Source organism: Octodon degus, unplaced genomic scaffold, assembly GCF_000260255.1.
Source record: "Octodon degus isolate 3935 unplaced genomic scaffold, OctDeg1.0 scaffold00027, whole genome shotgun sequence".
Lineage (NCBI taxonomy): Eukaryota > Metazoa > Chordata > Mammalia > Rodentia > Octodontidae > Octodon > Octodon degus.
Genome location: NW_004524603.1, coordinates 2,236,269 through 2,253,980, shown reverse-complemented (window position 1 = coordinate 2,253,980; position 17,712 = coordinate 2,236,269). Strand labels below are relative to the sequence as shown.

General features: G+C 45.9%; 1 protein-coding gene across 1 annotated transcript in view; it reads left to right on the top strand.

Moving 5' to 3' along the window:
* Rbm33 (RNA binding motif protein 33) overlaps window positions 1-17,712 on the top strand; it is a 74,179-nt gene that overhangs the window by 38,932 nt on the left and 17,535 nt on the right. Inside the window, exons 8-12 of the mRNA XM_023712768.1 lie at window positions 10,575-10,707; window positions 11,075-11,418; window positions 12,486-12,773; window positions 13,637-13,921; window positions 16,455-17,093. Coding sequence (XP_023568536.1) covers window positions 10,575-10,707; window positions 11,075-11,418; window positions 12,486-12,773; window positions 13,637-13,921; window positions 16,455-17,093 — 1,689 coding nt within the window. The remainder of the gene's footprint in view (window positions 1-10,574; window positions 10,708-11,074; window positions 11,419-12,485; window positions 12,774-13,636; window positions 13,922-16,454; window positions 17,094-17,712) is intronic.

The window sequence follows — 17,712 nt, the reverse complement described above, 5'->3', positions numbered from 1 at the left end:
GCTCCGGGGTGCCGCAGGCAGGAGCCGGTCTAAGGACGGGGCCACACCGGTGGCGGGCCCGCTCCGGCTCAGGCGCCTCCTCTCGGCGGCAGACCCTTAGTAATTTTTAAAACAAAAATTAGAATGTCAAAATGGCATATCATAAAAGGATCCCTATTTTTATTATTTTGAAAGAAACTATTGTAGCTCTTGGCACTTTTTCTTACACGTTAGTTTTTGCACCTGGATGTTTCCAACCCATTTTACTCACTTAAGAACTTCTGAAGAGGGCTGGGGAGATAGCTCAGTAGATGAGGCACCTGCTTAGGCAAGCGCAAGGAACGGGTTCCCATGCTGTGCTGATCCTGGATGCCAGTTGGCCACTGAGACTGGGCATGGTGACGCATGCCTGTAATCCCTGTGCTAGGGAGGCTGAAACAGGAAGATCACTACAAGTCCGAGCTATCTGCAGCTGTGTAGCGAGTCCCTGTATCAAACACATTTTTTAAAAAGTTCAAAGAACTTAGGGCCAGGGAGATAGCTCAGTAGACTAAGCACCTGCTTAGGCAAGCACAGGGACCAGGGTTTGATTCCCAGCCCCACAGGCCCTGCCCCCAGGCATGCTGAGTGGGCACCGAGTCTGGGTGTGGTGACGTGCTCCTGTAATCTCAGCGCTGGGGAGCCTGCAAATAGGATCACTATGAGTCTGAGCTGTGCAGTGAGACCCTGTACCAAATACATGAAAATTAAAGAAATTCTGTGACGCACTTTGTAAGATAGTCTCTAGTAACAATTCATTGTTTACATATGATTGCTTATATATAGTTGAATAATAATAATTATTATTTTTATTTATTTATTTTTGCGGTACTGGGGATTGAACTTGGGACCATGTGCTTGCCAGGCAAGCACTTATTCTACTGAGCCATCTCCCCAGCTGCTCTTGTGCCTGTGTCAGGACCTTCCAATGCATCTCACAAAGCATTTGTTTCTGGTTTTTGTTTTATAGGAAAGAGGAAAGAAGGGTTTATGGTGGGTTTGCTAGTTCACCTTATGTACAGTCAGAGGCTGTGTTTCAGCCTGAATTGTTTTCAGTCCCAAGTGGTAATCTGATTGGTTTTTCTTCCTACATAGATATTCTCTGCTATTTTTGCCTTTAATATAACATTGTCTTTTCCTTACAGATTTTTGTCATCAAAGAGATACTGTTCCTCAAGATTGTTTACTGAAAGTAACACGAAATTGTCAATTGTTGAAATATTTTGAAGTGTACTTTGAGATTTTCTCAGCTTTTGGTTTGTTTGTGTTCCTTTATAATTGCTGTTTTTCTGGGTAAATCCCATGTAACCCACATTTTCAAGATTCTTGACCTAGGGGATTTTAGGACCAATACAGTCTTTTGACTTTGCATTGGTGTGCTGGGTCATGTTTTAGTCAGCCATTTGAATAACAAGCGTTCAGCTGTTGAATAATTTTGTAGTGCTCTTTGTTTAAGATAAAAGTGGACATTGTATTTCCGAAGGCTGCCGTGCTGTAAGTTGAATGAGTCTCCTTAGCAGACCGGCCTGCTAAGTTGGTGCTGGCCCTGGTTCTGCGGGCTCCATGCGTCCCGGGGAGTTCAGTCTAGGTGGTGTGTGTGGCATCAGGTGGCGTGGATGGACACCCACTGGCTGTGTCCTAAGTGCCGTTTCATGCAAATCATGTCTGAGGAGACTGCTTCGTCAAATCACATTTCTTCCTGATTATCGCCTTTGCAGCTGAGAACCTGGACTTCGTTCTACCTAGAGAAGGAAGTCTTGCTTTTAATGCTGCTGTTTCTAACAGCATGCCTGAAGTGCCTTGTAATTGCTAACACCTAAGGTAAAAAGGAATGATAGGCATTTTTTTAAAATCAAATCTATGAGTAGCAGCAAGACAATGTGGTAGATCCTTCCAGCTGTCAAACACTGTCAGGTTCGCGAGGAGAAGATGCAGTTTAAAATGCAGGTGACATAATACCCAACATCCTCCACTTGCTCCTGGGTTTCTGATTAATCATGATTACCATACATTATCATACCATCAAATTTAATCATATCAGTGAATTCCCATCTGCAGCAGTCACAGGAACAGCTAAACAAGGTGGTAACAGCTATTTAAAAAAGGCGATTTATGAAATTCAGTAACCCTTTAACTCTGCTCACTGCACTGTCAGAGTATATTGTATTGGGTGGAGGAGATACGGCTGGGTTACAGGTCTCAGTACAACTCAAAAAGACAGGGAATACTCACTAAAATCGTACAGTACTGGTGTCCCAGAGAGTTACTATGGAGGTCATTGGGCTACTTGGCAAAAACCCTGTATGATATATGGTAAACTTTTGTGTACTTTTTGGCTAAGAAACAACACTGACAATAGTTTCTCTTTCAGATTATAGTACTGTATAAGTTAGGCTTCAGTTTTAAATACATTTACCCATCTGCAATTTAATCATGTAGCCTAGGAATGTCTGACAACAACACTGTTGTCTGCAGAGGGACTCCCTCCCTCTCTTTGCCAAGAAAATCTCTGATCTGGTTTTTGGAGTATCTTACAAAGGACACTTATTTTTGGGGTTTGGTTTTTTCTGCTTTAGTAATTTTTTCCTCAAGTGTTTTCAAAGACCTATAAATCTGCTCAGATTTTTTAAATAAACTTAGATTCTGAGAGTGTCAAAATGCAGTCTTTTCCTGGTTTGGACATTCTGGCTAGCACCTGCGGCTGCATAGCTGTCATGGGGTATCAGGGGGCAAACTGCCTTCCCTCTAAGATGTCCCAGTGCCCCAGTGTGACCCTGTAATTTTGTGATGGAAGTGAAATCTTGCAGCACATTCTATTTGCAGTGTGGCTTTTCATGTGGAGTGCAGGACATCTGAGCCTCTCCTGTGTTCCATCTACTAGGAGTGTGCCTTTGGTTTTTGCTGTGTAGATGCACTGTGCTTTGTGTATACAGTAGCCACAAAGGTGTTAGAACCACTTGTGTGAACATAGGTTGTCTGTTAGTGCCTGGGAAGAGGATTGTAGGTCATGGGATGAGTATGTTCACAGACTGAAATTTTTAAAACTGTGCTTCCTGTTTATATAGATGTTAATTTTTTTTGGAGTAAGGAAGCAGTCTTTTAGAGTATGTGTTGTGAAGATCGATGATGAATGAAAGACATGGAGTGATGACAGTATTTATATTTTACCCATCTGTGTTCAACTTGATGGAGTAGAGAGGTGTCATTGTTTCATCCTCTTCCAACTCTGGAAGCTGAGTCTTGGGACGATCCGCTGCCTGAGTTGATGTGCTGTACAGTAGGTAGCACTGGAACAACACAGCCCATGTCTGCACCCATTCTCTGTAATTTCTGTGCAGTAGCCTCTCCTTAGTTGTAGAAGCGCACACCAGTAAGCTGCGTGAAAGGCACGGGAGCCGAGAAGCTGACCCTAACTCCCGTGGGGCTATGCCAGTCTCTCAGTACTCAGGTTGGGAGTTTGCTGGTAGGGCCAGTTGGGGGTGAGGTTGTTTGGGCAAGAACACAGTGAGGAGGTGTAGGAGTGTGTGTAGGGCTTTCATTTGGTGAAAGAATAGAGGTGGTCTCGAGACTTTAGCAAAAGGAATATTTTGGTGTTTTGAAAAGTTTTTCCAAGTAGCAGTCACAGTTTGATCCCCGGAGTGCTGGGCCTAGCCAGGCCCCGCCCCCAGGGCATGCTGACACAGTGATTGAGATTGGGTGTAGTGGCGCACGCCTGCAATTTCAGTACTTGGAAGGCTGAACGCAGGAGGATCACTGTGAGTCCTAAGTAGTGAGACCCTGTAGACCCTGTCCAAAATACAAAAAAAAAAAAAAAAAAAAAAAAAGGAAAAGTGTTTCTGTCTTGTAATGAATACCCCAAGTTTATTGCTTGAACTTATAACACTTTTTGATATTTATTCCTAGCACAGCAGTACTGGCTTTACACTAGGTGTATATGTCTTTTCAAAATGTTCAGTATGCCTTTATAGCTACAAAAGTACCTTCTAGGAAAATGAATGTAGGTATTTAAATAAGGCACACCCTAAGAGGAAAAAGAATCTGTGGTGAATGCTGAGATAAGAGGATTAATGAACTGTGATAGAAGGTTGTAATTTTAATTATGTCAGGGGTCACTAGTGGTCTTTAGTCTTTGCATTTAACCTGTTTAATCAGAATTAACTGAAGAGGTGTTCTTAAGTGTCAATTGGCTTCTTAAACAGTTCTTGGCATTTTAAGTGAGATTAATGAATGAAAACATGTTAGAGAGAAGGTTGTAATTTATTGAAAGATTCATGAAGTTTCAATGACATTGTTAAGGTATTTAATTAGTCTTCTTAAAACACACTGACCCTGTTAAGGAAGCAGATAAGTCACATAATAGCTGTTGGAGTCTCTTTATTCTCAGCTTTATACGATTAACTTTGTGCTAAGCAATTTATGCAAAGTTTCCATCTTTTTTTCGTAACTGAAGTTATCAGTTCTTCTTGAATAGGATTAATATAGATAACATCATGTAATTAATGAGAGATGCAAAAAAGTGAAAGTACAATTTGTGTAAGAATTATGAGAGAAAGAATGACAATTTCTTATGTTGGATTTTTGAAGGGATATTAAAGAAAGGAAAAACAGAACAATTATTTTAAAGGATTAGAGTAGCCTTTCTCTCCTAAGGTAGAATTAACATTAGTGTGAAAAAGTTCTGTCAAGTGGAATAGTCGCAGTTCACAGTCTCAGGGTAGTTGTACCGTGCTGCCAAGTTCTTACCCTTACTCCCTTGAGTCTGGAGGCTGGGCCTGTGAGCCGGAGGCTGCGCGGGCAGGCCTCGTGTGCTTCCGCACACCTGTCTTCCTCACGCACATGGGGTGTGTGACTTGCGCAGGCTGGCTGTCTTGGCACCTGATATTGTGGCTTCAATGGGTTGGGATGTGAATGTGGCTTGTGCAAAACAAAGCTCAGTGCTGATGTTAAAAAGCCGAGTGTTTTCTTTTTTTGAATGAAAACCAAACTTCTTGGCTGGTACATTAGTTCTCTGATGTTTTCAGAACCCATGTTTTTTATGCTACCCAACCAGCACTGAATACACTTGTCTGTTCCAGACAAAGGTGGGCAGGTGTGCTCGCTGTTGGAGGCAGCCCAAAGAGGGAAGGAGCCAGCATAGAGGCTCCATGCCTCCTGGGAGACACCAGGAGCCATTAGCTGGAAGGCGCAGTGGAGTGGGCTGAGCCTTCGGATAGCAGAGGCACACTGAGAGGTGGGCGTGCAGGCGCCTGCGATTCTGTGAGGGCTTCCAGGCAGCAGGACAGGAGGGACGCTGAATGGGGGTACGAGTGCTTCTGATGCGATATCTGAGCCTCAGCTAGAACCTTGGGCACAGGTCTAGTCAGAGTTGTAAACGGGGCAGTGTGCTGTGACAGTGACCCTTTGCCACCTTTGTGTCAGCCAGTCCCCATGAGCCTGACAACCTTTACAGTTGGGTAGTGATGGTGAACCTTGGAGACCTTTTCTGGTGTGAACAGTCTGCTGCAGCATGCATGCGTAGATTCGCCCTAGAGTCTGGGGAAGGGGGCTCAGGAGCGTGGCAGAGCTTGCAGCACAGCTCAAAGCTTGGCACCATTCCTGGCGCCAGGCGATTGGATCCCCTCTCTGGCTTCTAGGTTCACAGGCAGCTGGGCAAAGAATGAGGATCTCCACATAGTGGGGATTTTGTTAAGCGCCAAGTCTGAGGCTGCACATGCTCAGTTTACCATAGTCGGGCCCTCCTGGAACCTGGGTGGTGCTCAGAAGACAACAGGCACCCAGAGCGGATGTGGGGCGTCCCGGCAGTCGGGCCCAGGAAAGCCAGGCAGCACCCGTGTGCGTCGGAGTTCATGAGCCTTGTGTTCCTGCGGCAGCAGTGTGATCGTTCTTTTCTGAATGTAGATGTGAAGCGGTTTTCCAGCACTTGTTTGTTCCTCCATCATTAAGTGTTTGTGATGTCCTGTGTGCCTGCATAAGACAGGGATGGTCTTGGCCTTGGTGCCCTGGCAGCCAGTGACCCAGCAACGGAAGTGGGATGGAGAGCTTTGGAAGACAGAGTTTCCTGGGGTTGGATGGCCCCATTTGCAGAAACTTTCTGTTGGAATCCAGAAATTATTTGAGTGTGCAGAAGAGGGCACCATGCCAGTCTGTTCTCTACTTACAGATTCATGGAGGTTGTTAGAAGCCATCTATGCTTTTTACAGTTCAGGCTGTCTTCTGCAAGAGGCGTGTGAAAGGCTAATGTGCATATGGTAGACTTTTATTTGTTGGCTGTGATCCAGAGTACTTTGCTCTCCCTATAGGATAGGACTGTTGCTCTCCCTGCTTTATAGATGAGCGAGCAGAGGCCCAGACAGCTTCAGCCACTTGCCTGGGGCTGCTGTTGGGAAGTGACCGTGAAGGGGCGTGTGCGCCAGCCTGGGCTCCGCGCTCTGCCCTGGAGCAGGTGCTGCTGTGGCCGGCTTCTGAGTGCTGAGCACTTAGGGCTGTTTGGAAGGTAAAGTTCTGCATAAATATTGCTGTAAGTTCTAAGAGCTTTCGTATTCTCTTGAGTATAGAAAACTTTTGTGAGAGAATGGGGGATTTTACATTTAATTTTCAGTTTCACATATAAATGCCCTACACCCTAAATTAAAGAAGGAAAGGTTTATTTGGCTCACAGTTTGTGGAGGTTTCAGTCCATACTGGGCTGGCTCGAAGGCAGGATGGCACATGGAGAGGGCAAGCAGTGCATGGCAGCGGAAAACAGCAAAACAGCAAGAGCAGAAAGGGAGGAGAAGCCGGCACGGCAGCAGAGAGCAAGCCTCTCTGCCCTCCTTATATTGAGTTCAGGCTGTCCGCGGGTGTAGCACTCCTACCCATAATCCCAGCATCGGATCATGAGTTAATCACAAACTCTGGAAGCCCGCCTCCCCAGCACGGAGTTTTTGAGGGGGACAGCTAGACATAAACATAGCACACCCCAGTGAAACCCAGGTCCCTGTGAGCCTGTTTAATCATTTGGTGCCAACAGAAGTGACCGACTTGTAAATGATTCAGACCCAGTAGGAAGAGAACAGTCATTTGTCTTGAGACTTTGAAGGTGGAAAATAGGCTGGGGTAGGAAGCTCTCCGTGAGCGAGTTCCAGGCCAACCTGGGCTACATACTGAGACCCTGTCTCAAAAAAAAAAGGCTAGTGGTGCTGGGGAGATACCTCAGTTGAATAAGCGCTTGCCTGGTAAGCACAGGGTCCTGAGTTCAGTCCCTGGTCTCACACACACACACACACACACACACACACACACACACACGGTTGGAAATAGTTTTTCATATGATTTCAGAAAATGGTACTGATTTTCCTGTTTTCAGCTAAAACAGTAAGATATGTATATTTTGCTTAACTATTTTAGATTTTTAAATTTGAGCAGGTTATTTTACAGTATTTACAGATCCAGTGGCACCTTGGTTCCTGAACTTAATTTGTCCCATGATTTTAAAAGATGGCCACATTTGTGTTTATGTGGAAAAAATGGCCATGGTTGTGTTTGTCACCTGATGTAGAATTTACAAAGAATAGAATCATGCCAAACACTTGTTTGCGAACCAAACTTCACAAAAGTGTTTGTGAACCAAGGTACCACTGTATTAAGTGGTTTTGAGGCTGAAGTATTGTGCTTTGCAGCCACTTGTTAGTATAGTTTTTGCTGTATGGGTTTTGCACTTGGACTGTTGGTTGTTTAACAAATCATACTGTTTTTTTTCCCTGCTATCCTGTTTGAAGGCTCCCTCTTGAGTCCCCTCCAGGAAGGAGTGTAAGCAAGTGTACCTCCTCTACATGATGTAAGAAATGGCCTGCTTAATCAGAGCAGGCTCTGGCCTTGGAGGCTGTGCAGTGCAGCGAGCGAGCCTTCCACAGGTTGGGGCAGGTGGGCTCGCCCTAGGACACATTTAAACATGGCTTTGAAGGGACGCAGAAGCTGGAGTTGTGCTCATCCTCCCCTCAGCATTTATTTCAAAATATGTGTCGGAGGTGCCCATGCAGCTTGGAGACTTCCCTATCCAAAGTGGGCGAGGCTAGAAGCCCTTCCCACGGTGGAGTTCAGACGCAGAGCGTTTACCTCGGGCCTCACTCACTGAGCGAGCACCCCTGCTGCAGCAGTGTGAAATCTGAGGTCCTCTCAAGTAGGAAACTCGTACCGCATAAGTGCCGACAGTTCCACAGTCTGGGCTTTCAGACTGGGAGTACCCAGCTTGTATATGTCTGAATTATGTTGGACTAGAAAATTAAAGATGGAGCATTCTTGCTTATTGTTTGTAAGCAGAACATTTAAATTGCCTGGTCAAACACAGAATTATTTTGGGTGAGCATGCCACATGCATCCCATGTATTTTGTTGACTTTACATAAAAAGTGTGACTTGATGCCGCCCTGCCCCGCCCCGCCCCGCCCCGCCCCGCCAGAATCTCACTATGTAGTTCAGGCAGGCCTTGAATTCACGATGATTCTCCTGCCTCGGCTTCCCTACTGCTGGGATTATAGGAAGATGCCGTTTCACCCCGCTCTGAGACTATTTTATTTATTTATTCATTTATATTATCTTTTTGAGACAGGGTCTCGCTGTGCAGTTCAGGCTGACCTTGAACTCACTTAAGTAGTCCAGGCTGGTTCTCCAATGCACAGTGATCCTCCTGCCTCAGCCTCCTGAGTGCTGTGTGTATCACCATGCTCAACCTCTGAGACTCTTTAAAAAAGAAGAATTTGTCCTTGAGGAAGAAGTAGCAAGTCCATTGAAACTCTTCATGCAGATTTAAAAGGTAACTGCATGATAGTCTGTTTGCTCAAAATAATTTTTCTAATGTAAGTATATCCATATCTGGGCTGGCCGAATAGCTCAATGGATTAAAGCCCCTGCAAGCAGGTGCAGGCGCCAGGGGTTCATCCCCTGGCCTGCCGTGCTGGCCCCACCCCCGAGGCACGCTGAGATGGTGATTAAGACTAGACGTGGTGGTACATGCCTGTAATCGCAGCTCTTGGGAGGCTGTAAGCAGGTGGATCAGTGTGAGTCTGATCTAGTAGTGAGACCCTGAACACCCTGTAGGCCCTTCCCTAAAATAAAGGAAAAAAAAAAGCATATCCATATCCGAAGCACCACAGCAGTAAGTCTTGACATTATGATAAAGGCCACATGTTAGTAAGAGTAAAAAGCCTAACGAGGCCTGCGCGTGCGACGCAGGTTCTCCCTCCCGCTTAGATTCCTTGGGAATGTCTGTGGTGTTGGCTGTGTCTTCATCAGTGCCTCTGTAGAGTGATGAGCTCTCGTGCCCGCCTTATAGAGGATGGTGAGGATTTCCTTGGTTTTACCTCAAGTGCTAAAGAAAACCTGCGAGAATTTGAGCTTTGGGGCTTTGTGTACCATGTTTTTAGGGAATTCCTCATGCTTGTGTTTTCATAAAGATTCCACGTCTGTGTGGAGCCTAGCTTCCTTGTCACTCTTAGCTAGCCAGCAGCCTTGTAGGTCCTGGCCTGGCGAGTGGGTATCTTGCAGCGGCCTTGCGGTGCTCTGAGGAGCAGGGCAGAGCAGGCTTTTCAAGAAGATGCCAGGCATGTAGGATCAGAAGGTACAAATTTGTAAGAAGCACAGTTATGAAAAGCTAAGGAGTGCTGGCTTAGTGCTTAAGGGTAGAGTGATAGTGAGTGCACATTGTCCCCATGATAATTGTTACAATTGTTAACTGTATTTTTGTTTTTTTGTTTTTTTTTTTTTTTGGCAGAACTGGGGATTGAACTCAGATCCTTGCGCTTGCCAGGGAAGCGCTTATTCCACTGGGCCATCTCCCCGGCCCCTAACTGTTCTTTTTGAGAAGTTAATTTTTCTTTTTGGGACAATATCTTTAAGTTCTGCTGTGCAAATGTGGTGTTTTAAAAATTCTCAGTATTTGAAAGGCTGGCTGGAAGAAACAGTTTTGCTTTGTGAAGAGTCAGAGTTAAGTAGCTATTGAAAAATATTCTGTGTTTATCTAACATTTTTTATCCAAAGGAATTAAGCTGTTTAGTGCTTTTCATAATGATTTGGTTCCTTTAAATACACACATTTTTCTGTTATGTCAAAGGTTTCTTACTTTTGTTCGGGTATAAATTGGATTTCTTTTTTGAAGTAAAGCAGTTTCATAGCTGTAGCTTATGGTTGTGTTAAATAGATAGAAAAGAATGCCATCTTGAGAAGATAAACGTCACGAAATTTCCAAGTAGACATTAGTCTTTTGGATTAATGGGAAAGAAGGTCAATAATTGCATGGATTTCAATAAGCTTAAAAATAATACTCTTGTTGCACTGTAATAATATTAAAACATTGAATTTCATGCTACATTCTGTTTATTGACTGTTTCGTTATGGCAGGATAACTGTACAGCCTGTCACTTATATATATGTGCGTGTGTGTAGAGCGAGGGTCATAGCCAGCTGGCCGCAGGAGAGATATTACTTGGAGTTTTCAGAGGGATCTTCAGGACCATGTATACATTTGAGAAATACAGAGTATTTTTTCTGCCATTCACCCTGCTTTCCATTGCGGTTCTTTAGGGTCCTCCGGAGTTTCCACAGCACACGCCTGGACCTGTTCCTAACAACTTTAGCCAGCCCCCGAGACTTCCTCTCCAGGACCAGTGGAGAGCCCCACCCCCGCCGCAGGACCGAGACCCGTTCTTCCTGGGAGGTAGAGAAGGGACTTTGGACACAGAGCCAGGGTGGAGTGGGCATGCTGGAGTAGTTTCTGTGGAAGCTGCCTTAGCTCCCAAGGACGTGCTCAGGGGTCAGCTTTTGTACTGTGCATTTCTGCCCTCATTTCACTTATTCACAGTGGGCAGTGTTGATGTCTGAAATGTGGGGCTGTTACACAAGAAGGAAACTGTATAGCAAATGACCTGCAAAGCAGTTAGAAGAGGGCTTGATCTAGGATTTTGTCTAACTAGCCACGCCTCTGCACATTTGTAGTTTTGCCCATGGCCAGACAGTTCACAAGCCTCTTGTCTGAGAAGTGTGTAGACTTTCTGACTTGCAGACACCACTGTACTGCTGTTCAGTTTCAGGTGAACCAAGGTTCCCCAGTCACCTGTTTCTGGAGCAGCGCAGCCCCCCTCCACCTCCGCCGCCTCCCACGCTTCTGAACAGCAGCCACCCTGTTCCTGCGCAGAGCCCCTTACCATTCACGCAGCCAGGACCAGCATTCAGTCAGCAGGGACAGCAGCCGGTGTTCCCGAGAGAGCGGCCCGTGCGACCTGCCCTGCAGCCCCCAGGGCCCGTGGGGATCCTGCACTTCAGCCAGCCAGGGTCTGCCACCACCCGGCCTTTCATCCCTCCCAGGCAGCCGTTCCTGCCTGGCCCGGGCCAGCCCTTCCTGCCCACACACGCACAGCCCAGCCTGCAGGTAGGCCCGGGAGCAGCCTCGAGGGAGACCTTGTGTGCCACAGCTGCGCTGCGAGAAAACACGTTCTGGGTGCCACGCGAGCCTGTTGCTTTGTAGTTAAAAAACGTTGGGATTCATTTAAAATGTACCATTTTCTGGATGGTAGGGCTTGTTTCTCAAACACAAAGAGAAATAGAAAAAATGATTGTTAGTTTTGGGAAGTTAAAAAATACGCTGTTTGATCCTGCACTAGATAGTGAGAAGGCCCTTTGTGGTGCGACAGGCTCGCTACTGTCTGCTGGTTGGGAGTGTGTTCTTGGGCAGACACAGGTCTTTGTGATAGCTTTTTTATCTGGTGTATTCCTTCTTAAAGTTGTTTTAATTAATAGTGGTTTTCTTAACTTAGAAGCGCATAGGGATATGTACCTAAATGATAAAAGGAGAAGTGGTTAATATTTAAAGTGTTGATGATTACGTGTCTTTTTTTGGGGGGGCACCAAGAACCAAATGCTTACCAAGCAGGCGCTGTGCTGGTGAACTATCTCCTGAGCCCTTAAGTGCCTTTAAAGTTTTTTCCTTTTATAAAAATTCATCTCCATTGTAGAAATATTAGAATGTAGATAAATTTAAGAAAAGGAAATTCAGTCAGTTCATTACCTAGAAACAGTCGCTGTGGACATGTTGGCGTGGGTTGCTAGTCTTCCAGCACCAAGCCCTCCTTCCTGTGCCCCCAGTTGCTGCGTCCTGGGGCCCTTTGCAGTCCGCATGTCGTCTTTTCCCATAGAACCTGAGCCCCTGAGCAGCGCTGCTGCTTTGCGCGTGCCTGCTGGTTTTGGTGCGGGGCTCTAGGGGTCTTACCCGAGGCTCTGTGCTGGGTCACATGCAGGCTGAAGGTAAAGTTTAAGGTGGTAGCTGTTGATGAATTTCTGTACTTAAGACAGTGTTACCTTCATCAGCAAAGTTAAAGTGTAGCTTTGTACTGCCTGTTGTTTCTTTCTGGGATGGAAGTTTTTAAAGAAGCATTTGATCTGGAATGTGCCTGCTGTATCCGCACCTATAAATGGTTGTTTCTCTTCCTTGCATGACAGGGGCCCCTGCACCCTCCTCTGCCCCCTCCTCATCAGCCCCAGCCCCAGCCGCAACAGCCACCACCGCAGCACCATCAGCACCAGCCCCCGCTCCAGCCCCCGCCCCCGCACCAGCCCCCGCCGCAGCACCAGCCCCCGCCGCAGCACCAGCACCACCACCACCTCTCCGCGCCACCCCCTCCTCTGATGCCCCTGTCCCAGCCACAGTTCCGACCACATGTGCAGACGGCACAGCCACAGCCCGGCAGCGGTCGGGTGCAGTGTTCCCCGCGCCAGGGCCCACGGCACGTGAGTATTGCCGGCTTCCCTTGTAACTTGAAAGTAGAGCTCAAGGGACATATTAGTGGGATTGTCTTCTAGGTCTGACTTGAGGTAAATGGCTATGTTGTTCGTTCTTCTGAAGCAAATCTGTGTTTTAAGAAAAACTTAGGAAATTGTTTTCTTGACTACAGAAGTAAATGACTTACTCTGTGCTTAAAGCATTTAAAGATTGTGTTAGTGTTTACTTCAGCGTCTTACTTCCATGTGAGGTGATCAATCCTAATAGACATGTCACTTTAGAATGTACTTTCAGGTGGTAAGTCATGCTGTTTTTGCCAGTGACTTAATTTTTGCTACATAGTTTATCTCTCTTTGGCTTCTAAACGCATCCAGGAGGTTCTGGCTGACCCGTTGCCAGGTTCTCAAGTTTCAGCAGTCAACAGGAGAGACCAATCCCTGGCTTTAAAGAACTTCCCTTTAGTGGTGGGAAATTGACACCTACTAATTGGTCGGGAATCAGGACTCCACTGCTTGATTCCTCTGCGTTTCTGCCTTGAATTAGGGGTGCTCTTGATTCCATAGAGTCTTTAAGGCAGATAAGAGTACTTTTTGGCTTGTGAGGTCTATTAAAAATGTTAGTCCTGCTCCTGAAGCTCCAGCCCTAAATTACCTGGTAAGATTTCTGTACCCAGGAGCCTAGTGTAGGCAAACGGGTTGCTTTTCCTCGATGTCTGTAAGCAGCCCGTGAGGTATGTGTATGCGTGAAAGCGTCAGCTGCCCAGAAAGGAGTCAGTTGCTAATGAGGTTTTTAAAAATTTCATGATGTGCCTTCCTTAAGTTCCTTCTGCCAGCTTCGCAGCTGTAATTAACTATTTTTGCTCTTGCGATAGAATGCAACATCTCAGAATCTAACCAAACGGCCCATGCAGCAGATGCAGCCCACAGCTCCCAGGAACAGCAATCTGCGCGAGTTGCCCATAGCGCCCTCGCATGTTCTCGATGTAAGCAGCAGTCGCTGCGCTTCCACACCCGCTCAAGTGAAGCCGGCCGTCAGCACGTCCCCGCCTGCAAGGACTATGGCAGCTTCCAGGAACTCACAGGGAAAGACGGACTTGAAAGTCAAGCCAGTCAGCCCTGCGGCGCAGCCTAAGGAAGACTCAAAAACAGAATCAGAGGTCGGCCGTTTTCTTCGTTAAAAATGTTTGGTCTCGAATAGGAAACCTTTCAGGTCAAGTCAAGAGTTCACTCATCCAGGGAGTTGCTCATCAAATCTGCCCAGTTTTTCTTTTCCCCAGTTGAGTTTTTTAGCCGAATAGCCAATATTCTCAGAGGTTTACCACATAAGATTTTATATATTTGTCCAGTTATTGTTGCATTCTATAGAATCATGTGTGTGTGTATATATATATGTATATGTGATTGACACTTATTTGATATATATTTCTATGATATCCATATCATATATATGTGTATATATATCAGGACTTAGAAGTTTTGTTGTTTTTTTTTGAAAGGGCCCAAGTACTCTGTAAATATTTCAGGCATGTAGTCAGAGCTATGATAATTCTTCAAATCTGCATGTTGGTGCAAAGGCAGCTCAATTATCAGTTCCTACAGAAGTGGACCTGCCTGTGTCCCAGCGCACTCCCAGAATCAGGAGGGTCCCGCTCTGGCCTGCTGGCTATGCTCTGCGGGTCCCCAGCGTGCACTGGTTTCTGTGGTGCTTCTCCTGACACACACTGTGGACTCCTGCCTCACTTTACTCTTGGTCCTCAAGACTTGAGGGTTTGGTTTGTTTGCAGTATATCTATATTGTTAATTCTAAAAGAGGTGCAGAACGTACTAAGTGCAGGTCAGTGTGGACACCGTTTGCACTTGAGGCCCTGCTTTTCACAGCTTCAACTTCCCTATTTGTTAAGTGAGGGTGATGCCAGGCAGGGTGTGTGTGCCTGGGCCTGGCAGGAGACGCCTGGTGGTGTGTCCACGGCAGGTTTATATGTAGTAGAAAGCAGCAGCATGACAGGTTAGCACTTAATAGAGCAGTGACGGCGAGAGGCTCTTCTCCAAGTACAGATTTAAGCAAGTCATGCTTTCTTCACTTTTATTCAAAACCAGTTACTACTGGTTTCATCTTTTAGTTAATTGTTAAAATCAGATTTTCTTCTACTCAATTACTATAGCACTTGTAATGTAATGTTACCAAATCACAGTTGTAAATATGAAGTCCAAATCTTTTGTTTCCTTTTCATAAGATCTCGTGAGAAGGGCGACTTCTGGTTTACAGTCAGTACATGAAAACAGAATATAGATTTAAGAATGGAATTAGGATAGTTTATAATTTTCTTTGCTAAAAATGTTATAGTGCTTTTAGTTTATATAATAATAAAGGATGATTCTGTTTTGATGAAAGTCTTTTAAATATTCCCGGCTACATTTCATTTCATTTCTTTTTTTGCGGTTCTGGGGGTTGAACTCGGGACACTGCGCTTGCCAGGCAAACTCTTAGCGTGCTGAGCCGTCTCCCCGGCCCCTACATTCCTGAACACACTTTCGCGAGTTGTTGACTGTGCAGAGAAATGTTAAGCAGCAGCAGTTAGTCACTGGAGATGGGGGCTCTGGGGCCCAGTTAGTGCCGGCGGCCCCGTGACTCTGAGTGCTGCCCTGTGCCTCGGCTGTGTGGTGGGGACTGTTGAGCTGTGCCTCTACCTCCTTCTTGGCCTGCCTGTCTGCTTGCGGAGCAGCCCCTCAGCTGCCTTCAGATGCTCTGTCTGTAACGTGGCCAGAACTTGGAAGTTACAGAGCTGAGCTGGACAGAATTGCCCCTGGTTGGACAAACAGGCTCTTCAGGAGGCCCTGGGCGCCAGCGACCCCTTGGCTGCAGTCTGACCTCACCTTCACAGCGTTTAGGGCTGCTGACCATTAACAGCATATTATAAGAAGATTAAGTCCGCGACATTTTCCACAGCGGATCTGTGGCTGTGAGTGGCTTCCACAGAACATTATTTTTTAAATGCTTGACTTTGTGTAAGCTTTCCTTATCAAGTGTATTTTATAAAAGTTACTGGACTTTTTCATATAATTTTGATAGACTCAAATTTGAGAGTCCATTTAGGGCTGGAATACTAAAGGCATTCCTTACATACCATTAATATTCCAATACTGCGCTTGGCAACATTTTGATTCTGAGGAGGGGACTTGAGTTCAAGGTCAGAGAGATTGACTCGTGCTGTTCATTATAACCAATTATTCTGTGACAAATGAGTTTGAGATCAGGCTGAGAATTCTGTATGAAAAATCAATAGTTCTAATCAGGGCCTTTCAGGTCATTTACACCCCACCTTTGTTGGTTTGTCAGGGAAGAGCCAGATAAAACCCATGTGACAGAGGCCTCCCTGCTAGTGCCATTCCTATTGGAAACATGTTTCGATATCTGCAGTGAGTGGTTTAATTGGTTTTAAACTTGTAAATGAGTGGAAATTTACATTGTTTCATTTTTAATATTCTGATAAGATTTTCTAAATTATTTTTAACTGTAATTTTTTTTACCCCTTCCCAGAGGAAGGAGTTATAGTTATAGTCAGTCTTTAGCCAGCATTGAATGTTTCCTTTCATATACCAGGTTGAAAGTTTTTTGGGAAATGCCTTCCTGGTAGAGTGGTCACCTTGTCTTTGCACAGCCAGGTAAGCCATGTTTATCTCTCCTTGTAGTTTCCTGATGAAGATGAAGAAACAAGATTATATCGCTTAAAGATAGAAGAACAGAAGCGCCTAAGGGAAGAGATCCTGAAGCAGAAGGAGCTCCGGAGGCAGCAGCAGGCTGGTGCTCGGAAGAAGGAGTTGCTGGAAAGACTTGCGCAGCAGCAGCAGCACCTCTGTGCCACTCATGCCCTGGGAGAAGAGGAGGAGCAGGTGGCCACCCCTTCCCCCACCAATGGGAACCCCCTGCTTCCCTTCCCAGGTACTCAGGGCAGGCAGAATGTGAAGACAAGACTTCTTGTGAAAAACCAAGATGTCACTCTTCCAAGTGTTCAGTCCAAAACATCAAACTTTGTACCATCTGGTGCTAATGTGCAGTATCCGGGACAGCAGGCAAAACCACTGAAACATTTGAGACAGGCCCGAGCAGTACCTCAGAGTCAAACACACCAGTTACTGCAGATCAAACCTGCAGATGTGGAGGAGCCCTCGTCCACCCCTCAGGCAGCCCGCGTGCCGTCCCTGCAGGCCCGGACCCAGGAAATAAAGCCTGGTGTGAAGAGGACAGTCATGCACCGGGCCAACAGCGGAGGCGGCGGCGATGGGCCCCATGTGAGCTCTAAGCTCAGAGTGATTAAGCTGTCAACAGGGGTAAGCTATCTACAGATTTTATGTTTGCTTCTTGAATCTGTTTCTCTTAGTTAAAACGTTTCCTGACAGGTACCTTCAGGCTTGCCGAGGCCACATTTAAGTGAAGAGGAACTGTCTTGGGTTGTGATAAACTGTACAGATCAGTTAATGTATGTAAAGCACAAAGGCTTTTCTGAAAAATGATGTTGTTACAACATTTTTTTAAAAAGAGGGCAAGTGGCTTGTGGCCCGCTGCTTGGCCACACTTCTGTGCAGCCAGTCTCAGCCTGTTGAAAGTCACCTGCTGTTCCTGTGCACTGCTTCACGTGTGTTGTGTCAGTTGTCCTTTGAAAGACCGGTGTGACATCCTACAGGTGCACACTGCTCAGTTTCTCAGCTTTTTGTCAATAATTGGTCATAACACAATGCCCTACACACAGAGGAAGTAATTCGTTGTGTGCAGGTTTAGTTCAGTAAGTGCCCGCGGGCGGCACGTTCATGTGTCAAGAGTCCAAGCAGTACCTTCCCAGACACTTATTCATATCCTGTTTCCCAGATAGTGTTACTCTATTTGCTAAAAGGTATGACAGGATTCTAAATTGAAGTCACACACAGTCCCGTCCAAAGCAGAGCTCACCTG